At 31.6% G+C, this 26,760-nt stretch overlaps 1 protein-coding gene across 2 annotated transcripts in view; it reads right to left on the bottom strand.

Moving 5' to 3' along the window:
• Window positions 1–212: 212 nt before the first annotated feature.
• Window positions 213–26,760, bottom strand: part of LOC139521888 (nucleolar protein 6-like) — a 38,789-nt gene continuing 12,241 nt past the window's right edge. Inside the window, exons 6-24 of one of the 2 annotated variants that reach the window (XM_071315580.1) lie at window positions 26,552–26,677; window positions 19,984–20,153; window positions 19,053–19,173; window positions 18,625–18,788; window positions 16,743–16,858; window positions 15,947–16,124; window positions 12,677–12,796; window positions 11,730–11,881; window positions 10,698–10,729; window positions 10,365–10,561; window positions 9,767–9,887; window positions 9,346–9,500; window positions 8,856–9,019; window positions 6,471–6,623; window positions 6,038–6,135; window positions 5,110–5,327; window positions 4,248–4,448; window positions 3,914–4,015; window positions 213–402 (exon numbers count right to left, since the gene is read on the bottom strand). In XM_071315580.1, coding sequence (XP_071171681.1) covers window positions 247–402; window positions 3,914–4,015; window positions 4,248–4,448; window positions 5,110–5,327; window positions 6,038–6,135; window positions 6,471–6,623; window positions 8,856–9,019; window positions 9,346–9,500; window positions 9,767–9,887; window positions 10,365–10,561; window positions 10,698–10,729; window positions 11,730–11,881; window positions 12,677–12,796; window positions 15,947–16,124; window positions 16,743–16,858; window positions 18,625–18,788; window positions 19,053–19,173; window positions 19,984–20,153; window positions 26,552–26,677 — 2,744 coding nt within the window. In that variant the 3' untranslated portion in view covers window positions 213–246. Of the gene's footprint in view, window positions 403–3,913; window positions 4,016–4,247; window positions 4,449–5,109; window positions 5,328–6,037; window positions 6,136–6,470; window positions 6,624–8,855; window positions 9,020–9,345; window positions 9,501–9,766; window positions 9,888–10,364; window positions 10,594–10,697; window positions 10,730–11,729; window positions 11,882–12,676; window positions 12,797–15,946; window positions 16,125–16,742; window positions 16,859–18,624; window positions 18,789–19,052; window positions 19,174–19,983; window positions 20,154–26,551; window positions 26,678–26,760 lie in introns of both variants that reach the window. The other variant, XM_071315579.1, reaches the window with a different exon arrangement.

Raw genomic sequence — 26,760 nt, forward strand, 5'->3', positions numbered from 1 at the left:
TTACTACTGCATCAGTTTGTTCCCTAATTTATATCAGAAATACTTAATACAGAGGCTCCTCAGGAGAAAAGAAGACAGATAACATTACCCATTAAATTGTCTACTAACTAAAAACCAAACTTTTGTATTAGTATTTTGTTATTTCACTTTTTAGTATAACCATAATGCAGTCACATCAGAAAACGAATTCAGACATAAATAAGTTATTTCAATTGCTTGTGCAAATGTCCTTGCATATTTTATTACTTATTTCAAATTAGATTTCAACATTTGAACACTAGCAACAAGTCCTTCACCAATAATAGCAAAATCCTCTCTAATTGCTGCAATATTCGGTTTCATTATCACTTCTGTATGACCATTCTGTGATGTCTCTGGTTTTCTGCAGAACATGTGATTTACCTACAAAAATGGAATTTCAAAATGAATACTGACAAAAATTAAAAAAAAAAAATATTTTTTTTTCTTCTTCTCAAATTTCATTAAGTTTGAAAAAATTCAGAAGAATAAAGATGAAATTCTTTATATCAAAACTATAGAAATTTTACGAAATTTCATTAGGAGAAACAATATGGAGCAATTTACATATTTCAGCAATCTGATTGTATACTTAAAAATAACAATATTTCATTACTGTTCTTCATTATATTACTATACCCAGTAGTCAGTATTACTGTGTTCTCATGAAGTATCATTTGAAAGTTTATTTTCTGTAAGGCCAGGATTTTTTAATTTGTTGGTTTACGGATCCCCCGACCTGATTTTGGCTATTTCCAGAATAAAAATAAAATTGACTTTTCATGCTTTTTCATTCCCGCCGACCCTAACAAATGCATTATCCCTGAAAAATAAATAAATTAGCTTTTTTTTATAAAATGAAATGCATTAATCACTAACAGAATTGATAACTCTTTCTGTTGTGAAAAAATGAAACTTCCAGTTTACGTTTCTAAAAATAGATAAATCAATTATTAATGACCTTGACATGTCGTTTGGACAAATATTTTTGTGGAACGAAACCCGTGTTGAAAACCAATTACACAATAAGTTCGTTTCTCTTATTTGTCAACAGTCCGTAAGATGCATCTTCTAATAGAAATAGACTTGTCCAAATGTGGACAGGTGGAAGTTCAGGACATCAAGTTAGAGTACTGAATATTAACAGATCATTTAAAATTTTCTTGTTTCATAGATAATAAAAAAAATTCGTCCATTTGGATAAAAACGGGAATGCGTGACAACAGATTAACCCGATATTCTCGTTTTTTCCAGTGGACGAGTCTATTACGTTTTTGACGCGTGTGTTGAAAATTATTTTCTTACCACGCTTTTACATTTATTTCTTTATCAGTTTTCGTTCTTGAAGATCATTATTCACCAAGTTTTCTGGAATTGATTAAGAGCTATGTGAATTTGTCTTCCTTTATGAAATTTAATTACGTCTTTGTCCGTGCACCCCCTTTTTTACGGGAAATTATTAGGCAATGTCATGCAATTTTTATTACAACTGAGCAATAGTATTTCATTAAACTAAAATTTAAGAAATGATGACAAAATAGGATAACAAACATATTATTAGAAAGGTGAAATATATATTTATTTTGCATATCAGTTTTCTGTCTTGAAAGGTATTTTTTTAATTTTTTTCCCGACCGACCGACCCGACTTTTTCATGGAGAAAATCTGTAAACCAACAAATTAAAAAACCGTGGCCTAAAGTTGCTGTTTTATAAAATGTTGATTTTATTCAAACTACAAAGTTTTATATCTCAAGGCATAGATTTGTCACGATTGTTTTGGATTTTGATTTTTAATGCTTTTCAATTTTGTATTGGATTTGGGCTTCCAACGTTTTGCATCTAGGGCAACTGACAAGTCTCATAAAGACTATACTTTTATCTGGTGTGCAATTGTGAGCCTTCAAATCACTTATCTGGTCCTATAGCATTCACCAGTTTGATTCTCGATCAACAGAGAAAAAAGTATGACTTACCTAAAAAAAATCTTATATTTTATTTTTAATTTTTTTTTTGGGGGGGGGGGATTTTAGATAAATCAACCAGATGCTCCGCAGGGCGCAGCTTTATAGGACAGCAGAGGTTGAACCCTGAACAGTTGGGGCAAGCATAGACACAATATTTAAGCTTGATACAGCTCTGAATTTGGATTGTGATTAAATAGTTGACACAACATAGTTTTCTGACACAGAATGAATGTAGTCTAAGAACTTAAACTTAAAAACTTAAAAATTTTAAATTGGACATTTACCTGTTATGGTCCAATATCCAAAATCTAAATACATGGTTAGATTCAGCATATCATAGAACCCCAAGAATTCAATTTTTAATTAAATCAAATAATGTTCAATTTTAGACCCTTTAGACCTCAATGTGAACCAATTTGATAACCAGGGCCAAATATTAAAAATACATGGTTAGATTCAGCATATTGAAGAACCCCATATATTCAATTTTTGTTGAAATCAAACAAAGTTTAATTTTTGACCCTTTGGACCTTAATGTAGACCCATTTGAAAACAAGACAATACTGTGCTATTGAAAATTTCTTGCACAGTATATTTCTTGCTATTGCGCAAAACTGTGCAATTGAAAATTTCTTGCTATTGTGCAATACTGTGCAATTAGATATTTCTTGCTATTGCACAATACTGTGCAATTGAAGATTTCTTGCTATTGCACAATTCTGTGCAATTGAATATTTCTTACTATTGCACAATATTGTGCAATTGAAAATTTCTTGCTATTGCACAATACTGTGCAATTGAAGATTTCTTGCTATTGCGCAATACTGTGCAATTGAAGATTTCTTGCTATTGCACAATACTTAATATAATAATTTTGGACCCCGATTTGGACCAACTTGAAAACTGGGCCAATAATCAAAAATCTGAGTACATGTTTAGATTCAGCATATAAAAGAACCCCAAGAATTCAATTTTTGTTAAAAATCAAGCTAAGTTTAATTTTGGACCCTTAGGGCCTTAATGTAGACCAATTTGAAAACAGGACCAAAAATTAAGAATCTAAATACACGGTTAGATTTGGCATATCAAAGAACCCCAACAATTCATTTTTTGATGAAATCAAACAAAGTTTAATTTTGGACCCTTTTGGCCCCCAATTCCTAAACTGTTGGGACCAAAACTCCCAAAATCAATCCAAACCTTCCTTTTGTGGTCATAAACCTTGTGTTAAAATTTCATAGATTTCTATTTCCTTATACTAAATTTATTGTGCAAAAAACAAGAAAAATGCTTATTTGGAACCTTTTTTTGGCCCCTAATTCCTAAACTGTTGGGACGAAAACTCCCAAAATCAATCCCAATTTTCCTTTTTTGGTCATAAACCTTATTTTAAAATTTCATAGATTTCTATTTACCTATACTAAAGTTATTGTGTGAAAAACCAAGAAAAATGGTGCTTATTTGGGCCCTTTTTGGCCCCTTATTCCTAAACTGTTGGGACCAAAAATCCCAAAATCAATCCCAACCTTCCTTTTATGGTCATAAACCTTGTGTTTAAATTTCATAGATTTCTTTTGACTTGTACTAAAGTTATAGTGGGAAAACCAAATGTCTGTGGACAACGACGCCAACGTCCTACCAATATACGACCAAAAAATTTTCAATTTTTGAGGTCGTATAAAAATATATTTTATAAGGTAAACTCTCAATCTTTTTTTTCAAATGTTAATAAAAGTTATCATTCCCATCATGCATCAGTATTATTGTCAGTTTTACTTCCTGGTGGACAACATTACCTTTCATATGATGGTTAGTGAGGAAGGTATCCTATCCTCAAAAACTTGATAAAATTGTAACAACAGTTAGATAACCTCTTAGATTGTTAAAAATTATCCAAAAGCATAGGTGCTGTGTAATATAGACACTTACTGAAAATTCTTTTGGCTGAAAAGCATTTGGATTGAAGAGTACACCTATTACTTGGCCACCATATCTATCATAGAAAAACAGGGCTAAGTTGCAGTACTTCTCCTGCAAACAGAAAATAAAATTATAACATTACTGTTATAAGTTAATTAAACAAGGAATGGTGCTGCAGTTGTAATAAGCTGTGGGAATATATTTCTCCTGAGTAGAATACACCTTATTATATAGTATTCTGTATTCCTACTTACAAATTACATCAGTAGCAAATCTTTTTTATCAAAAAAAATCATCATTAAAAAAGTACTAAGCAAAATTAAGAATGAGAACATATAGTCACCCTGATTTCTTGTAGATATTTCTGCACTGGATCGTAGTCATATACTGGCAGGTTTTTCTTATATTTCCTGTCCAGACTATCACCCAATGGTGGGTTAAATAACTTCTTCTGTCTGTCAATCATCATTCTGTCACAGGCAAGTTGTTTTCCTCGAAGGTGGATCAAAAGATCAAAATCGTCAACAGCAGGGCGAAATATTTGCTGAAAAATATATAAAACAACATTTATATTCTTCAGATGCATGTAAACAAAGTTCTATTTTATTCCTTTTTACCATTTTTAAAGATTATAAATAAAGAGCATCCGAACCAACATCTCCTATGTTTTGTGCTGGTAGAGTTCCCTTAAGTAGATACCAGATGGTATGCAGGGTTGTCAGATAAAAAAATCAAATACCCCTACATTGACAACAACGTGTGTTGTTGTCAATGTAGCAGCATTTTTAAAGAAGTTACATTAGAAAATCCGTAAAACTTAAGAAGTGACATAAAGAATTTAACTGTCTTTCTCACATTAAAACATCAGGTCCTGTCCGTTCATTTATTTTGATGGGTACCAATTTTTGTGAATTAAGTTAAATTTGTACTCTCGTGGATATATGATTTTCTGGTTTGTACATATAGAAAATTTGTATTTCATTGGCATTCAGATTCATGATCTACTAAATCCATAAAAGTTAGTTCCCATGAATAATAATGACTTCACAGTAATACTGTATTCAATTAGAGTTCTTATATATAGATAATGCATAACAATGTAACATATACATGATATGAAGAATAATAATTTTCATAGTAATTATTCACGATTTATGAATTTTGAACAGCAGTATACTATTGTTGCCTTTATTTTCCATGTTTACCTTAAAATCTGGAACTGAAGGTCCAATTTCTCCAATCTGTGATTCTATTATCTGAAGACATTCAGTAGCCAAGATAACAAGTCTTTGCAAAATCATAGGTGTAGGATGTTTTTTGGTCCACACAGATTGAAATCTATCTTGTGGCGTAGAAATAAACATGACTGGATGACTAGATCTAGACTTAGCAAAATTTGACGTGATTTCTGAATAATCTTCACCTAAAAAAAAAATTGATACGAAATAAAACTTTTGTTTCATAGTGAAAAAAGGGCTATACTAATCAATAATGATAAAATGATGTATACCAAATGGTTTCCAGAGGTACTGCAATGCAATGCTTTGATTATTAAAACCCAAAATGCAACAGAATAAACAATTCATGTTTAGTTGAACTGTTTCAAAATATTAAAATATAAAAAAGTCTCCCCAACATTTGTACCTGGCAAATGGTAATTGGTGTCTCGCTGATCAAGAAATGTTCATAAGTGGGGACCCACTGACTGCCTAAGAGGGGGACCCCTCCTGTCATGCTTCAGTGATTCCTTATATAATCAACAAAATTTTTCAAAGAAATGGGGGGGGGCTGGGCCATTTCGGCTCAAAAGAGAAAATCAATCTTGTTGAGATGACAAACGATAATCTTTAAATATATAACATCAGTCATCAATCATGTAAGTAAACTTTGTTTTTACACAGCTTTCATTAGAATGCTCAACTTTCAAATTGATAATGTATCTATAAAATTCAGGATAAGTTTAAAAACAGAATATTAGAATTCCAACTACCTCTTATTGTGCTCATACTTGCATATTGATCAAATTCCTGATACTCATATTAGAATTTCTTAGCAAGTCATAATTTAAATAACATATTCAAACATTATTCAATTATTCACCATACTACATTGGTGCTGATAATAAAACTGTACCTTTAAGCTCTGCATTAAGATTGACAACCAAAGGAGACATCTTCCAGTCAAAAGTAGATACTAGATGTAAAAATCTGAGAAATCCAGTTAGAGGGTTACTGAAAAATAAAAAAATAAACAATATAACAGTCTCCCACTTCATTTGTGAAAATTTATAAAACTTTAATAAACCCGAGTGTTTGAAGATATTGTAAGCGAAAAAATCAGTATTTTACCTAAATCCTATTAATAGAGGACACTATAAAAAGTGTCCCATTATTAGAAGAGTAATGTTTATAACTTCGAACTTTGATGACAAGACAAAGGCTCTTATAGAACAGCTTGGTAATACAAAGGAAATAGCACAAAGCCAGATATATTAATTCCCCTGCAATTAATGAGATAGGGTGACATTATAAATTTTAAATGATTAACGTCTATTATAAGAACCTACTATGGCACAGTGTATGGCCCAGGACTTGTATACAAGTATGCCACCATTAGTTCTACTGCTATATCAGGAACATGATCTGCCAACAGCTGAGATGATATCCAGCGTTTGACAAGTCTTACTGAGCCAGAAAAACTGTTAAACTTCTGTTGTATCCTGTAATAAAATAGCAATTACTCTTTATTCTGGAATAAACTGTAAAAATAGTTAATCTAATTTCAATACTTTCATGAAGTATGTGATTTTTTGTGAAAAAGGATTATTACTATTTTACGAAATTTACCTTACTTTTGATCTTACTGGCTTATAATTTCCTTTAGAGTTATATGAAAAATTATTGCTAGAAACTAAGGGCGCATGTGCAATGAAAAGTTTCGGCTCCAGCAAGAAAATTAATCTCGTTGAGATGACAAACAACATTCTATAAAATTTTGTAATGCCAAGAATATCGTTAGAGTTATCTCTCTTTATATGCAACCTGTATTTTTTGATAATTGTGGTTAATTCGACTTTGTTTGTTTTTTACACATTGTTTTTACACTTCCTGCAGCATGGCTTGATAAATTTTTGAACATAATTACGAAGAACATTATCATTCTCCTTGTCCCTTGGTGAATTACGATCTTTTCACCAAATGTATGTGGCTTCATGATCTGTCAGCTCCTAACACATTGAATGTTTTTATTGAATAAATGATCTACATATATATGGTTTAACTCTCTGCGCCCAAGGCAGAACAATAATTATCTGTCATTTACTGTACTTCCCGGAATCTACCTATACAGAAGATATCATAACATAGCTTTGCAACAAACTTTGGAAATATTTGATACAGCAATATCAAGTTTACATATTTTTATGTTGTTTATTATAATATAAATAAATTTGGTGTATTTACTGTTTGCTGATTGGTTAAAAGTATTAGTTTTATTTTCAATGTTGTCGATTTTTTATGGCGACACGCCCACTCTGACATTGTGTATTCATACTTCAACATGTGTGTACGTTGTTAATGTTAAAATAAATAATATAAAAAGTTCATTGAGCCTTATTTTTGATAGAAATTTATTTATAATGAATGGCAATAATTTATTTTGAATTTATTGCCCCATAAATTTAATTTTGGACTCTTCACATTTTACATAATCCGCTTTGCGGATTATTCAATGTGAAGAGTCAAAAATTAATTTTATGGGTCAATAAATTCAAAATAAAAAATAGCCATTCATTAATTGCAATGAAATCTAATGATCCATTTTTTAATGTGGAAAAACATTATTTCATGAGTTTAATCCACTATTTAAAAATAACTGAATCAAGCTATATTGCAAGTCTATAAGAATGATTAATAAATTACACTTTTTGTTTTAAATTTTAAAAGAGAGTGAAAATTGTCAGAAATAAAAAAAAAAAAAAAAAAGTACTGTGCCGGGGATTCATTAATTGTTCGTTAGATACAAGTTTTCATGGATTTCTTTGGTACAGGATAGCCATGAATTTAAATGTTCAACGAATTGGAAATTTTCAATTGGCTTGAATAAAGACTGGCAAAACCGGAAAATTAAATATAGATGAAAGTGAGTTTTCCTCAATCCACGAAAATTGGTACCCATGAATATAAATGAATCCACAGCAATAAAAGTTTAAAAAATGTGTATAATTGAGTCTACCATCATTTACTTTAATTAAGAGAATATCAACTGAAATATGACACCAATTTTCGTATTTTTTAATGATTTTTCTTTCTTTTTTTAACTATGTTTCTATTTTCAGAAATGATGGTCATACTTATTGAATCAAAACTACTTTTACACTAAGGGGTCATCCATAATTGTCAACCATTTTCCAAAGTGTACAAAACATACACTTTTTCAGACATCCCCCCCACCCCCACCCTCCCTCAAAAAGTGTACATCAACCGTTTTCAGATTTCAAGACAAGAACCAATCATTCTTAATAAAAAGAAGATCCTGTCTATCATAGTTTAGTTTAATATAGAAATTTGCATTGAAAATAAAAAGAAACATATCTGACTGTTTTATTTGATGACATCTATCTGTGATGCTTGTGTTTCGTTAGAATAAAGAGTGTAAAGATACCATTTTGTTGTTTTGTTAATGTACAATTTCAAATTTCACGTTATTTTCAAGCACATAGATAAAAAATGGCTTCATTGCTGTAATAATGCGGAAACGAAAAAAATTCCGGAAATAAAAAAAAAAGGCGTACAGTAAAAATGTTGATTTGTACGTTTTGTACACTTTGGAAAATGGTCCACAATTATGGATGACCCCTATCACAACCTCATAATGAAATAGTTGGAACAAGTTGAGTACCAGTTAGATATCAAGCATCAATGATGGAACCTGTTACCAAAAAGTGACCTACCCATGTAATGTACTGGTAAGAATGGGAAGTAGTTTTATGTCCTGCTCCAATCTCAGTGCCTCATCATTGTCTACAAACTTCACCATTCCATCAGGGGAGGTAACTTTCTTCAGTAAGGCTATTTCTCTCAAGTATTGTAATTCTAACCTGAATACATAATCCTCCTAGAAGTAACAATTGGACTGATCAAAATTAAGCAAAATTTACTATCAATGCATCTGCTATCCAAAAATGCACAGAAATATATAAAAAGCTTGATCTAACTTTCATCCTAAAACTTTAATTATAAGAATTGAATACTTCTTTTTGTAATTCCATAGATTTGTAAAAGCATTTAATGCACACAAATTTTAAGTATAAGAGCACAAGTAAATTAAAAAATTGGTCAAGGTCTTGTTTTTGAAACTTAAACATGTAAAATAAGTTATAACTATTTATCGATATCCATGACAATTTTCATAGAAATATATTTCAATCATTGAATACATACAAATCTGACATCTACATGGTCAATATCAATAGCGACAGGTAAATCATGTTGGTCACCAAGTATTTCTCCAAATTTGATGTGCAGGGCAGCTTTGATTCTTTTGAATGCATTTTTATCATCAGGCCAGTGCCCACTACCTTCCAATAAACATATCACTGCAAAACAAATTACAAAGAATGAGGGAATAACAGAATAAAAATGGTTACTCTAGTCTTAGAGATACCTTATCAAGTTTACTTTTACAAATTTTTTTTTCACTGGGTTAATTACATGATCAAAATGCCATTTTTGTTTTTCAAAGATTAATTAATGACATAAAATAGATATTTTTTAATCAAAGAATTTCATAAATAATGGCGCAATTAAAACATATAAAAGTTGATCAAGTTGATAGGCTCTGTAAAATAGAAATATATCATACCTTTAGTAACAGCTGTGTAAGGTGGACATGGTTTATCAGACTGAGGTAATAATCTTAGATCTTTTTTGTCACTGCTTACTCTAGCATGGTAGAAGAATGTGGCTGGCAATGCAGGGAACACCTATGAAAAGTTAACAAAGTAAAGCAAAAGGTCAAAGTTAAAAGGGCTATATTGGATAAGACCTTAATTTAATATTTATTTTGTTTGATACTCCTCCTATTTGTGGTTGTAGACCAGAACATTTTGGCTTTTTGCCTGTAAATGTGTTGCATTTTGGAAAAGTTTGACAAAATAGTTCTTTTTCACTTACTTCCATGTTTAAGCCTTAAATTTAAACATTTTTCATCTTGAACAATATATGAGCTATATAATGCCTGCTTCTTAATAGTGTGATGTACAAAATTGTATATACTACTTTAATAAAGATTTGAAATTGTCAAATCTTTTTTACTATTTATGAAGGCGATATTTATTCTTAAAGTCCAAGAATTTATGTTTTACATAATGTGTACAGAAAATGTTAAATTAATTATAATAATTTTTGGTTGACAAAGCTATGCTTAAGCTAAAAATTGTTTCATGATTAAAAAATTTTACCTCAGTAAACCTAAACACAGGTGATGTCCCCTGTATTGAGTTTATCGTCAATGGCATATCTTTTAGATTACGTAACACTTTACATAAATTGTCATATGACTGCATTAAAAATGAATGTTGTTCTTCCCCAGTACCATAAACATAATTCTTCTCATAGGACTGAATGGGTAGTGAAAGAACCTGATCTAGCTGATCTCCAATATATGATATACTATTAACTTTGGCCCATCTGAAAAATAGGTCAACAATTAGGTAGGTCTATATACAATGTATGATATATGAGTAACTTTGGCCCATCTGAAAAATAGGTCAATAATTAGGTAGGTCTATATACAATGTATGATATATGAGTAACTTTGGCCCATCTGAAAAATAGGTCAACAATGATGCAGGGATATATATAGTTATCAAAAGTACCACGATTATAATTTTATACGCCAGACGCGCATTTCATCTACATAAGACTCATCAGTGACGCTCAGATCAAAATAGTTAAAAAGCCAAACAAATACAAAGTTGAAGGGCATTGAGGACCCAAAATTCCAAAAAGCTGTACCATATATGAAATACGAGTAACTTTGGCCAATCTGAATTAAAAAATCAACAATGATGAAAGTTTATATACAATGTATGTTATACAAGTAACTTTGGCCCATCTGAAAAATAGGTTAACAATGATGTAGGTCTATAAAAAATATTTTGATTTGAACAATATCAAATGAAAACTACAAATGTAACTTGGTTAGAATACCAAATAGTGTACATCAATTTTCTAACCTTTCCTCCACATTGCAGTGAACCGTTACTATCAACTGCTTTTATTAGATAAAATTTAAAAATCAATTTCAGAAACATAAGAAATATGGAAATTTCATCTGAAAAAATATTTATTTTGATATTAAGGACTATTCCATTAAAATGCATGTGGGAGGGTAGGAAGGGAATATCCTGACAACCAAGAACCATTTTTTTTAGATACATATATAGGTGCATACTGAAAAAAAATTAAACCTGATCTGTTATTTGAGGTCATAAGCATTGTGTATTAGTTTCATAACATTTGATTGAGGTAAACTAAAATAAGAGAATGGAATTTACAGATGTACATTGGGATGTACAGATAGACAAGGGTAAAACTTAATGTCCCCTCGGCCATGACAGGGGCATAAAAATGATGCATGACCCACATTTAAAAAAAACTTCTCTTCCTACCCTCCCAAATATATTTTAATGGAATAGCCCTATTAACATTTCATCATCATATTCACTCACAGACATTTTCAAGTTACTGAATTTATTTTTTAACTCAAGGTTGTATTTTCTATGCTTGTAAACAGAACACGTTTTTCAATATAAAACACAAACCTCTTCATTACTTCCTTAACAACATATGAACAAATAATCCTTCTTCTGTCCATAGATTTTTCTGTTGTCCAAGGGACAGCCTCAGTAATACTGCTATCTTTAAATCTTCTCAACTCAGATTTTTCTCCCCAAAATTCTCTAAATTCTTTAGCCTAGGGGTGTATAAAGTATATAATAAGTATAAAACAAATCATTCTATTTTAGTTGTTTTGTTACCTTTTTTTAATTCTGTCTCTAATCACTTTATGTTCAAAACTATCATCTTGTGTATGTAAGATTTCAAGTTTTATATTACTGTAAATTAGAATAGTTTGGCTATAGCCATATTTTGGCACCTTAAATGAAATTACCAAGGTTAAATACACCATTATACAATATTGACACAAAGTGACAAAATTTTACATTCCAAAATCTGACCACAATGTCATAATAATCTGCCTAATCCCAAAGTTTAATTTGAAACGTGTCAGACATATGCATAGAGGAACTCACATAGACTGAAAAACAAAATATCCCACTAACTATTGTAGGACGTCAAAAAAATATATTTAACATATCCATGCACTTTGAAATTGATTTTGTTGATTTTAGTCTAGACGAAAAATTATATTCTTGAGAGTAATTCAATGTCATTTCATTCAAACATTTGGAAAGTGGAACACAAAAAGCTGTCAGATCAAATCTGGATTAAAAATCACATTTTTTACCACATTGCTGTGTTCATTTGAGACCCTTTTAAGGTAAATTTTTCTTTTCAAATTTCAATGCATAAACATTTGATGAGATAGTCAAATTTGAGCATCAAATATAAAACAAACCCATCAAATTAATATAGGTGATTGTACAAACAATTCCTGCACGGATTATTTCCACACATAATTGTATTCATGAAATAAGGGAGGTAACCTATAACTGAAAATGTTGAAATTTACAGTATCCTTTATTACCTCAGGTGAATCTGCAGGTGGTCCTTTATCTATTGATGAAAATGCAAATTCTGGATTCAATGAAATACCAATGGTTACCTTCTGGTCTTCAATAGATGGTGGCGTATTCTTAATATCCCACTGAAATAGACATCGGTGAAAATAATAGATAATGGTGGTGTGTCCTTAATATCCCACTGAAATAGACATCAATGGAAAATAACAGATACTGAGGATTCATCCATTTTCCTTTATACATTTTACCAATTTTTGTAAAAAGAAAAAAAAATATTTTGATGGACATTTGATCTGGCAGATTTTCAAAGTCTACAAACCAGCCTATAGCAAATTTCTACTTAGTCTCAGGGCTTTCTCTTGAAATTGAAGTAGTAGGCTTAATTACAATTATAGGTGACTGTAACCATAACATGCGTTCTTGCAATCTCCTGGCACCTAATGTATTCTTTCAAATGACCATTTTTTAAGTATGAAATTAAAGAATAAAAAAAAATCTCAAAGAAATTTCATTTTTTTTTATGTAATCATGGTTTGTTTTTTATTTTCTTTACCTTATGCTTAAAATTTTGCATTTATAGGAGTTTTATTTATATAATAATCCGATTTGTAAGAAATCTTGATCGATTCATTTTGCATAACTAAGTGACTGTTACGCGTATTCAAGGATTTGTATAGTTAGACTATACAAATCCTTGGCGTATTTAAATCATACAATTATTTCTCAAGCATTGACAGAAAATTGATATATCCTCTGATTTTCTTTTTTTTTGTTAACTATTCAATAAATCTGATACATAAATCATTTGGAAATGTTATCTATTTGTGGTCAAGTCGACACACTATTCTACTTTCGTTTCTAACCTTGATTCTCTGAACAGCATATGGGCTTTGAAAAATAAAACTTCTAAAGATAATGTTTTCCAGATTCTCGACAACATGATCTACTACACTTTCTTTTATTTGACTAATATTATTCCATAACATAAAATTGTCATCCTATCTGATTGTCTTCATGTTCTAAAAGCCAAAACCAACGAGTTAATCACCATGGGATTGTCTCTATAGTTATCATTAAATGACCACCGGAATGTCTCTCTTGTTATTTTTGAAAAGAAACGATGCATTCTGACTTTAAATAGACAATCAATCAGTGACCTGGATTCATGTGAAATATATTTAGCTTAAGGTAAACACTGACTTTTCATCCTTGTTTATTGTGACCGCGACTTTGAGACAATACGTCTCTCAGCTGCCTGTAAACATTTGAAAAAGATATATTTTTCTTTTTTAATTTATATTTTTGTCAGTGAAGTAGCTGGCACTTGAAGCCTACATAAAAGGTGAAAATCCGCCGTCTACCGGCTACTTTGGAAACATTAAAATCATTTTTTACCTATACCCACAAAATCTTTGGATATTGGTATTCCACAATAATACAGAATTCACAGTAGAAAATTCCACATAGAATCTAAGTTCAAAGGTGAATTTCAACAACATGATACATGTGTCTTCCTGCTTAGTATACATCACACGTAAATCACTCGTAAGTAACAGAAAATTCATAGTAGATATCTCAGATTCAAAACATCAAGGACTTAACTTAACTGTTTTCCTCCTGGGACAGCTTGTCCCTTAAACATTTTTATAAGTGCTCCAGTTAAAATTTTAGGGGACCAACCTATTTTTATACTAATAAAATAAAACTGAAATGTAATTTTCGTATACATTTACTAATATAGCCTTATTAGGTAATCCTACTTTTGAATATTGAGTCTAGTAAAGAATTCATAACTATATAATATTTAAATTTTTGACATCAGAAATATATCATAAGATTTGACAATAATTGTAATGATTCCCTGGAAAACTGCAATGCATCTCTTTAGCAATGCATATTGAATAGTTTAGAAAAAATCCCTACACAATAATGCAATAATTGTAGAAGATTTAAACTAGGGATAAGAGCATGTGCATAGAGAAGGAGGTACATGTCAAATTGTGACTTGGTATTGAAAACATAGTTAACTGACCAGGTTTGGGTTATTAAAATGAACTTACTAGTTTTGGGATATTCTCTCATTAATTATCCCACTTTGATAAGACAAGCAGGTTCCTGTTTGGGAACAGCTTTTGTTTGTATCGCAGGGGAAGGGGTTCACTTCAAAATATTTTACAGTTGCTAGCTGGGCTATAATGATGATAAAAAATATTAGCCCAGACAAAAATAGGGTTGCCTTGGAAGACCGGACATGCATTAAGTTTAGATCTTGAAGGTGCTCACACGTTTCAAATTATCGATACCAGAACAATTGATTGATTGATTGATATTTCAACAGCACTTTCAACACTATTGGCTAGTGCATGACGGTCAGTTTTTAATGGTGGAGGAAGCTGAAGTTTCCTTAGAGAAACACTGACCTTCAACAAGACAAGAGTGCACACGCTGAAATGTCTCGCCTTCTTTACTAATCATTGATATTATTTTGACACTCCTAAATATAAAGCTTTATTACAACTGTCACATAAACTTAACATTAACCAAGATAACTAAACATTGACCAATGAACCATGAAAATGAGGTCGAGGTCAGATGAACAATGCCAGGCAGACATGTACAGCTAACAATTCTTCCGTACAACAAATATAGTTGACCTATTGCTTATAGTTTAAGAAAAACAGACAAAACACAAAAACTAAACACTGAGCAATGAACCATGAAAATGAGGTCAAGGTCAAATAAAACCAGGGCAACTGACATATACATCATAAAATATTTCCATACACCAAATATAGTTGACCTATGGCATATTGTTTTAGATAAAACACTGATTATTACAGTGCGATCACTTAAAAGGTAGGTCGTAGTGGTTTTTCTTTTTGCGATTTATGAATTGAATGTGAAAAATTATATCTCGAGTGAAAGTGATTGATAGTTTAGATTATTCTTACTGATAACCGCTACGAATTTCAGCTGACGGCGACTATAAGAAGTTAGCTAACGCCGCCACTGGATCACTATTCCTATGTCAAGCTTTCTGCAACAAAAGTTGCAGGCTCGACAAAAACTGACAATTCTTGTCAATTTCAAATATTAAATCTAGAACACCAGTCACATGTAGGGTTCCAATTAACAATTTCTGTGTTAACAGGCTAGTGATACTTTACAGTAGTTGAATTTCATTCACCATTCAGCAACAACATGCACAAAGACTTTCCTTTACTAATTAAGTTTTTTTTTTGTGCACAGCAGATGTATAACACTTCTATACATACCTGAGCCAGTGGGTATTGTTTGATTTGAACAAGATCAATCCTTTTATTCAGTGCTCTCTGTAAAAGTGACATAACGTTTGGTATAACTGTATGTACATAGTTCCCACCATAGTCCAATAGCCTATCATGTAGATTTAATTTATCCACAGTGTTTTTAAGCTCTTCTATACAGGTAACACTGAAAGTAATAAATTATAGACTGATTTCATAATGAAGATAAACAGGGTATAAAAAACTGTGGGAATTTTTAAGAATAATTTTAATTTCTAATTTCTCAAAACTTGATCATTTTTTTTTTTTAGAATGCTCATAATTCAGCAACAGCTATATAAAAATCTATAAACAACCTGTTGTGCAAAGTACAATGTAAACATACTGAATTATGATTTTATTATCAGAGTCAACTGAACATACAAACATGATTTGAATGTTGAGGTTTAAAAGCTGTTACTTTTTCATAATAAGTCATCCATAAACATTTATTATGACGACAACAACAAATATTTCGAAAGCTGCAAAACTATTTGGCTTAACAATTATTCATTTACAAATTGAGACCAACAATTTAATGTCTATTTAATTCTCAGAGGAAAACAATTCTTAGTTTTATTTTCCATCCATTCTTCATAATACTTAAAAACTTTTAATAAAGGGAAGTAACTCAGAAATCTATGTCAAACAAAATCATTTATGATAAAGCTTGCATTGACAATTTCGTGACAAGACTGACAATTGTGTTGGTTTTAAAAAATAATTTTCAGTTTCTATCGTGAAATATGTACTTGAAAAAACTTACTGAAAAATGTGTTCAAATTTCCTGGTGAATTTGACAGGCATCAAAAATAACACATGAAAACTATCAACAGTTTTGTCTTCTAAAATTTTGACGGCTAATTCTGCTTCATGCTTCACCTTAAAATATAAAGATAATCTTATGTTAATACAGTATATACACATCATCAAATAATTTACAATTTACATGATAAAACTATAAAAACAGATAGGAATGAAATACTCTGGATATTTCATATTTTAGAAGTGTATATATATCATTCTAACATGACGTCCTTCAACTGCTTCGAGTACACACCCGTGGTAAAATATGAATATATTGTCAGGGCTATTCAAATCGTACTCCCACGTCAAATGCCTTTTTATGAATGAGATACCCGACGTCATAGAATGATGACATAAGAATATGAGCATTTTACGGGAAAATACACGCTTGCCAAACCAAAAATCATCACAACGTAAACAAACAATGCTAAAATGTGGTATAATCCAATTTTTTTTTTAAACATAGAAGACATTACAAATAAATTATAATTTAAATTCACCAAAAATATCTAAATACGTTATTGTAAAAACTTTAAGCATGTCACTAATTCACTTTGCTCCGTTCTTTTACGCCAATTTAATAGTGCATTTATTTATGGGAACTGCAAATATTTGCCTCCACCTAGAGCACTTCGATCCAAAACAATAGCCGTATTTGTCCTATTAGAATCCAAATAGTTCATGGAGGGATTGAATATATTGTGAGTTTAGCTATTGCTCAGGGTTAAAATATGTGTCATAAAGGGCCAACCCGTGGTAAAATCACTATATATTCAAGCCCTCATCAATTATTTCTTAATTTTTCTTGATTTTTCAACTCAGGAGATGTCCTTTTTTTTTTAAATGGCTTTGTTGGAATAAGGACCACAGATTTGACACAAAATTAGAATCCCAAAAGGGGAATTTCATCAATTACTTAAATATGATAGACATACTTTATTTGCGATGCATATAAGTACATCCCAGGTTCATTTGTTCATTTGTAAACCCTTAAATATGCTGAAATTACTTGTTTGTAGTATAAATAAAAATAAGAAGAAATGTATAAACCATTGAGTGCCTTATGTAAAACAAAAAATATGGAAACAACGCTTGACTTTGGTGTAAGAACAATTTGGTAGCCAAGAATCTAAGGCTGAATTTTTTCTTAAAAGTATAAGTGATAGTTTTGAACATTCCTTATCTTTTTTTTTAAATTAGTGATCACAATCTTGTATAATTCATGAATAAGTGGAAATAAGTCTTGTTTGTGAACACTAATATGCCTACACAATAATTTATTAATCTCAGTGTTTTTATGTATTAAAAATAAAGATAAAATATTGCCTTTCATATGTTTTTTAATAAAATTCACATCCTTCCGGTTAGTAAATCAAACTTTCAGTACTTCTCCAAAGATGCAAACATTTGATTCTTTGGTAAAGGTGATTCACAAATTTAGATATTCAAGGAAATACAAATGTTCTATACGCTTGAATGCAGCCTGAATAGCAACAAAATCAAATAAATGTTCTTTAGGCTTGAATGCAGCCTGAATGGCAACAAAATCAAATAAATGTTCTTTAGGCTTGAATGCAGCCTGAATGGCAACAAAATCAAATAAATGTTCTTTAGGCTTGAATGCAGCCTGAATGGCAACAAAATCAAATAAATGTTCTTTAGGCTTGAATGCAGCCTGAATGGCAACAAAATCAAATAAATGTTCTTTAGGCTTGAATGCAGCCTGAATGGCAACAAAATCAAATAAATGTTCTTTAGGCTTGAATGCAGCCTGAATGGCAACAAAATCAAATAAATGAATCAACAGTATTCAGAGATTGTACTACTGACACACATCTTACCCTTAAAAACGTTGACTTTGTCATTTCTGAACACAAATTAACATAACCAGTTAAATCTAAAAATACACAATTAAAAATTTGCTGAAAGTCGTCTGTCATAGGTTGATTAGGGTCCGACTTATCACCACAAAGATCAGGTCCTTCCTCTGTCCAATTTTCTTTTGCTGCAAAAAAAAGTTTTAAATTAGTTACCTTTATCTCCTTGGATCAAACTAACATTAACTTATTTGCTGTAAGATATTTGACAACATTATGCATTTGTGTAATTTATGTATAAAATCAAATTTATGCAATCTTTTGAGTGTTTGCCTGTGATGTAAAGCCTCAGTTATTTTTTAACAAACCTCACATAGTTTTGTAGTACTTTTAAAGACTAAACAGACCTTAATTATAAGCTAACCTCCTCCTATGCTAAATATCATACATACCTAACTGTAAAAGGGTATTCCTCATAATCTGGTAGTTACTCATCATTTTGTTTAGTTTCCTCCTGGACAATAAATATATAACATACATGGACATTGTGAAACCAGAAAATCCACCATGGCCCTGAAAAATAACAATCATGGATAAAATAAAACCAGAAACTCCACCATGGCCCTGAAAAAGAACAGTCATGAATATAATGACAAACAAAAATTTACCATACTCTTGAAAAAGAACAGTCATAGATATAATGAAACCAGGAAATCTAACAACCTTAGAATATCCAACACTCCACTATCTCAGAAAGGAAATGATCTTAGGAACAATCTTATTGAAATACATATCTTGTGTCCACTATTCACTTATCATTGTCACATTATACTTGAATTTTATTTTATTTTTATTTTCTGGGCAGTAAGAGTTATCCTTCATTCCACATAAACAATGTAGGCAACTGACTCTCCTCATAAAAAAAAAATAAAAATTAATACATTTGTGTCTTTATGTGATTACATGCTTGTTTTGAGCCCTATGATTAGGAAATAAAATATCTTTATCTTTATCTTGATCTTATCTATAAGGATCTGACAGAATCCCCCCTACCTTCTGGTCGGGTATTTATAACATTAACAAATTCAAATTCTACCTCCAAAATGTATCAGGTTTGTATTATTAGGACAACACCAGAGGATCCCGAAAGGTTTGTATTATTAGGACAACACCAGAGGATCCCCAAAGGTCTGTAAAACAGAAAGTAGAACAAAGCGTTTTCAGAACCTTGTACATGTTGTAGGCAACACATGATCTGTATTTTAATCAGATTGTCACGGGCAATGATTTAAATCAATACCATACATGAGAAATTTCAATCAGTACCATACATATAGAAATAGACTATTTTTTTCAAAAATTCAAAATCACATAAAAACTTACCATATCAAGTTCTCTCTGCTGTAACCATATTCTGAGCAGACTTATCCCTTCCTTTACTGAGCTGGCATCTTGTAGAGCTGATTTCATACACTGGTTGTTACTGGTCATTGTAAGATCTTGCAAGATGGCCGTGTTGTAATGTGGTGTGGCTGGTTCTTCTGAAGAAACTTCTAAAAAAAAATAGTTTTAAATTAGTATCAACCACATGTAATGATCTAAATAGTTCTTATAAAACAAAGGCAGATCCAGGGGGCCTCTGCCTTTTAGTTGGAAAAATTTGGTTGATAATATAAGGAATCACTGAAGCATGAATGTAGCGGGTCCCACTCTTATGGCAGTCAGTGGGCCTCTCTTATTTTAAGTTCTGAATCTGCCACTGTAAAAGTTCTACATGTATGCATGACAAAAAATTAAATATCTTCCAATTAAGGTGGTACCTAACACTTTCACTAAAATCAATTTGGCGCGTTTAATTTTCATAAAATTTTGACAAAGTATTAACTTTGACCCTTTGACAAAAATACAAAAATTTCAAAAAATTTTAACCAACCATTTTATCAGAAAAATTACACAGGTTATATAGCAGTTTGACAAACACTAATTTTGATCATTGAGAAGCTTAATATTCTCTTAACAACGCAACGTAATTAAAACGTTCAGCTGATTTTGCAGAGTTATCTCCCTGTAGTGTTAGGTACCAACTTAATACAAACTAAGTAGATGTAGTGTTAGGTACCACCTTAATACAAACTAAGTAAAATACCTCAAACACTAATACTTGCTACATGTTCACAGATATTTATTTTCAAATTATACAGTATTGCTCTTAACATTTTTGTTTAACAATAAGAAAATATGAACCATCACCAGTTTCATTTTGCTGTCTAAACCAAACATATAATATTGTGGTTTAAAAATCCTAAAAAAAAATACAATTTTGCAGCATGACCTTACTTTTACGGCCATAATTTTGTTGGTTCAACCCTTTTTCACGCTTTAATTTGAAACTAATTGTAATCTACTGTCAAAACTTATTAAGTGACTCCCTGACATTTTTATACCCTAAAACAATTTTTATTTTACAGTAATAACATACAAAAAATATCTATCTCCTTTTACAGATTCCCTAAAGCAAGAGAGAAATTTAATAGTAAATTGGAATTAATTAAAAACTTAGTTCACATGTGAGGAGAGATCTTTCTATTTTGTACTTACTTAAGGCTTTATAATAGTTCATGTAGAATTAATAATATGTTGATGCACATCAGTGTTTTGTTGTGCATCTTAAAAGTAATATCTATGTTTATTGATATTGTTATATACATGTATATATTCATATACTAGTTTTTGTTTGATTGTATTTGAATTATCTCCCCTTGACTTAGGTTGACATTTATATTATGTGATTCTGTCCAACATGTTATCTGTTAATGATCTCTGATGGCCTCTCCTGGTACCTCTCATGTTCAACATCATTGTATATACAGTGATGCATGTGGCTAGAGGAGAAGGCTGATGCCATCATTAACCATATCAGCATATTCAAGTATTCTAATCCAGAGTGATAAAGGATGTGTATGATCGAGTAGAAAATTTAGAACAATTAGCATAACTAACCTTTTAATTTCATACTTTTATTGAAAAATTTAATATCAATACATGTATTATGAATTAACTATATAATTATGTATCACAATACTTGGTGTATTTTCAGATGAAATAAAAATAAATTACAAAAAAAACATACAATTTATCTATCAAAATTCCTAAGAAAGCATGCTTTTTGTGTATATCTTTACATAAATTTATACCTAACTGACAAATTTAAAATAGGTTGTATTTATAGAATTTATAGAATGCTATATATATCATTGTTTTCATATTCAGATTCTAACTACATAAAAATTTCTTCAAATTTCATCAAATTCCAAAATATAACCCAATTACTTACAATTTGCTGTAAGGTTTTAATTATCAAGAAAACAATGTAAATCAAAGAACTGTACAATTTTGAGCATTTGTTTGATATAAAAAAAACAAGTGAAACTGCAAGCTACTGCTCACTGATGATACCCCCGCCACAAGTAGATAATATTAATAGTGTAAAAATATGCAAGTGTTCGGTAAACAGGAAGTTGTTAAGTGATGAATCTGAAAACGCATCACACGGTATAGCTGACTTATATTGACCCTTATACCAAATTTCAGAAATCCTTGTATTGTAGTTCCTGAGAAAAATGTGACGAAAATTTTCAACTTGGCTATCATGTGTAAAATCATACAAGTGTTTGGTAAACAGAAAGTTGTTGAGTGATGAATCTGAAAATGCATCACACGGTATAGCTGACTTATATCAAGCCTGAAACCAAAGTTCAGAAATCCTGGTAGTGTACTTCCTGAGAAAAATGTGACGAAAATTTTCAACTTGGCTATCAGGTGTAAAAATGATACAAGTGTTCGGTAAACAGGAAGTTGTGGAGTGATGAATCTGAAAACGCATCACACCGTATAGCTGACTTATATCAAGTCTGAAACCAAATATCAGAAATCCTGGTAGTGCAGTTCCTGAGAAAAATGTGACGAAAAATTTTCAACTTGGCTATCAGGTGTAAAAATGATACAAGTGTTCGGTAAACAGGAAGTTGTCGAGTGATGAATCTGAAAAAGCATCACACAGTATAGCTGACTTATATCAAGCCTGAAACCAAATTTCAGAAATCCTGGTAGTGTAGTTCCTGAGAAAAATGTGACGAAAAATATTCATGGGACGGACGGACTGACGGAATAGTCCAGCAGATAGGTGAATAATTGTGCACTTTGTGTTAAAAGCATAAAATTTGGTAGAAACATAGTTTGGACCATTCTAAACAATATTAGATATGGAGGCAAGCTTGATTTTATCCACTTCCGGTTTTATCATCAAAATGGCGGACATGCATTTGATAACTGATTAATGGTTATTTAAATCTCACAATTGGTAGCCAAAGTTTGCTGTGTAGACTATAATATTATTGTGTACTCATGGTTTGAAATGATGTATCATTTCTTTGAAACCCTCAGGGTATTTTATTCAGAAATTTGTCACCTCCGGTATATTTAATATCACAAGAAAACGTAATTTAGAGACAAAATACATATGTTTGATAAAAAAAAAAGCAATGTTGTCCAAAAAAAGGTTGAATATCATTGACCTTCACTGATATTGTTCGATCATACATCAGTATAACGAATCGTTCGATTAATTGCGTAATAGTGGTGTTGACATTCAGAGTACTCACCTGGGTTGCGTCCAATATCGCAGCGACTACAAAGGGCTACGTAGTTGTAAGACTATTGAACGTGTAGCTAGTCTAGCTGTTACATAGATATAGACAGCAGCTAGACTAGCTACTTGTTCAGTAGACAAACATCTACGTAGCACTACGTAGCTGCTATGATATTGGACGCAACCCTGGTCTCTCATAACGGTGTATACTCTTGTGACACCATTCAATAAGTGTGTCATATATCCCTTGTTTTTTTCCACCTTAACCAGCGATCTATGCCACAGTGTCGAATCCAGTGAATGCATGGAAAACAGGCAATGCATATGCTTTTCTTGTCCTAAAAAGTTAGCAAGCTCATGATTTGAAATGTATCCGAAGAGGTTTCCAGTCCCAAAGCACCCATATATATCAGCTGCATTGTCACATGAAACAAGTACTAATACATCGGTACCAACAGTAGCAATGATTCTCTTCCCTAAAATGTGTTCATCCATCTGTTTATTTGACAGAAAATGAATGAGCTCTGTTTTGTCTACACGTGAGAAGCTCTATCAGTTTCCTGGTTAGCATGTTTGCCGTTGACAACGTCTCCTTGTACTGTCAATCTTTAAAATGTCTACAATAGTTACATCTTGTCAATGGTTCTAAAAAGAAAAATCACAAAAATACTGAACTCTGAGGAAAATCAAATCGAAAAGTCCCTAATCACATGGCAAAATCAAATGACAAAACACATCAAAATCAAATGACAAAACACATCAAAAACGAATGGACAACAACTGTCATATTCCTGACTTGGACAGGCACTTTCAAATGTAGAAAATGGTGGATTAAATCTGGTTTTATAGCGTCTTAAGACTTCTTATTAAAGTAAATCAATCAAACTGAATGCTGGTGGATAAATGTGATTTTCTGTTTAAAGAACTCGGTCAAGTTTTCTCTTAGATAAACTTTTCATACTGGTACTGTCCAACTATTTCTATTCAACGAACGACGAATTGTATTAACAACTGCTGAGGGAGCTATATCTTTAATTGGTTTACAGAACAAGCTGTTCGTTGCTGTCTTCAAGAAATTGATTTCCTATCTCTTCTACCACAGAAGCTACATCATGGATAAACGCAGTTGAGCTCTTGGTTTCTGCTCATGGTCAGTTGTGTCCTCTTTATCAAGAAATCGATATATGACTGTCCCTCTTGTATCTTTCGCCCCTCTTCTCAAACTCTTTAGCAAGTCTTGCCATTTCTTGTCAAGCTGCCATCCATCTTCACAGGGCTAATGGGTTATCTGTTAACAGTGCCTCCATCTGACTTAACAGCATGTTTATTTCATGTGTTCTGTCAGACAGTGAACCATTATTTCTTAGTGCATATGTAAGGGGTTTCTTTAGATGCATGATGACGGATCTTTGGAGAGTTAATGTTAAGGATTCGTTTGTAGCTGTTAAATATGATTATCTAAGCAATCGTTAGTGTTTTCCTGCTTATACTAATCGGTTGTTATATATTGTCCATACACCAACATACTAACAAGAGCTACAAGAGATCTTGGAACATAATTCTCCTCACAGTTCACTGGAAAACTACCCTCAAACCCAAATGTAACAATAAACATGTCGCTGCGAATTATTGTTACTGCTTTTTAAATCTGCATTTATTTTGAGTCAAAGTCATCATCACCTGCTTTCTGAAACGAGGGTTCTATATCATCTTTGAAATGTAAGAAGTCTATTCTTTTATCTTGAACTATGAACTCTGTCTTCAATGTCAACATCTAGATTCCTTATTCGCCTAGAAAAAACCTGACATCTTAAATCCTGGTGCTAAATCTTCTTCGGTTATGGAATCTTCAATGTAGCTGATGATGTCAGCTAATGCGATGCCATGGCTTATTCGTGCGTCTCTAACCTATTCAGTCTCATCTTCACTAGAGACTTTTGATGCCTACCGATAAAGATAAGCAAGACATTGGACATGATATTTCGTTTCTTGTACAATGAGGTCCCCAGCACTGAGCTTCTCAAATAAAGTGGTGTACTGAAGCATTTGTACACATTGACGGTGCGGGTGGGTTTCCAGCTTCGATTGCCTGTTTTTTTTTTTTGCATATCATCTGTTTCCTTTTGATGTCTTATTTTAGCTCTCTTTAGTTCTGTGTTTAGATGGCAGGTCTTATGCCATGTGGCATTGTTTTTGTACGTAGTACGTGAAAGACCCCTGCCATCATATTGTGTATACAGATTGGTCGTTTACGATAAACATGAAAGTTCTTTGTATTTAACGAGATTTCCAGCCAAGTAACATATCCGGCACCAATATTGATACACTTTGAGGGTGTAGGGCATTGCAGCTACTCGTCTTGTCATATTTTGACAAATTATACATTTAACATTGAGAATAGAAATAAGGAATATATCAAAGAGACAACACACTGACTAAAGAGCAGACAACAGCCGAATGCCACCAATGGGTGTTCAAGGCAGCTAGAAATTCCTGCAACCGGATGTGGTCCCCAGCTGGTCCCTATACAAAATTGTGTACTAATTCAGAGTAAATGGATGTCACACTAAACTCCAAAGCATATAAATGAACTAAAGACGAGTCAACCTCTTCAACATTTGAGGAAGAACTACCTGGTCTTCAATCATCTGATGTCTCAATAAGTTTAAAACTTTAAGAGCTCATCTTTCAATTGTTATTTAGACTCTTGATTTATGTGTATGTCTATCTTCATTCAAATATAATAATGAAACAATAGTGTTCACCATATCAATTGAATTTTAATGATCTCCAAAGAAAGAAATACCTGTTTCTATTACACCATTCTTCTCACTTTTTGCAAATTAAAAGTCAACATTTTTCTTGAATTTTGACATGAAATTTCTACCGGAAGTTAACCAAACTCATCTGAATTGCTGCTTCAGCAACACTGAAACCCATTTAATACGATTCAGATCAATTAAAACATCAGTTCTTTTAGTTTAAACTAAAAAAAATTGAAAGAGAATTAAGAAAAGTTGAAATTTAAACATGCATCCGCCATTTTGGATTTTACCGGAAGTTAACTATATTTCAAGCTTGCCTCCATATCTAAAATTGAAGAGTATAGATAGAAGTATGTTTGAGCAAAATTTGATGCTTTTAACACGAAGTGCACAATTTCTTCATATATTGCACCTATCTGCTGGACTAGAAGGACAGACAGAGGTAAAACAGTATACCCCCCTTTTTTTCAAAAAATAGGGATTTGAAGTACATTTACCACAATACCTCTTGGATTTGAAATACATGTACCGTATATACCTTCTGATTCTTGACCTTTAAACCATGACTGTCTAACATTATTCTTGTTGATATGGAAACGGCTATACTTGAATGTCCCTTCCTCGGGACAAACATGAAGATGAAATGTGACCTCTTTGCCCTCTCCTAAAATCAAAAATTTATAAAAATTTAAATATTGAAAAGTCTATATCAATACCATAAAATAAGATATAAATCAGACATAGCTG

Source organism: Mytilus edulis, chromosome 4 (assembly GCF_963676685.1).
Source record: "Mytilus edulis chromosome 4, xbMytEdul2.2, whole genome shotgun sequence".
In the NCBI taxonomy this organism is placed as follows: domain Eukaryota; kingdom Metazoa; phylum Mollusca; class Bivalvia; order Mytilida; family Mytilidae; genus Mytilus; species Mytilus edulis.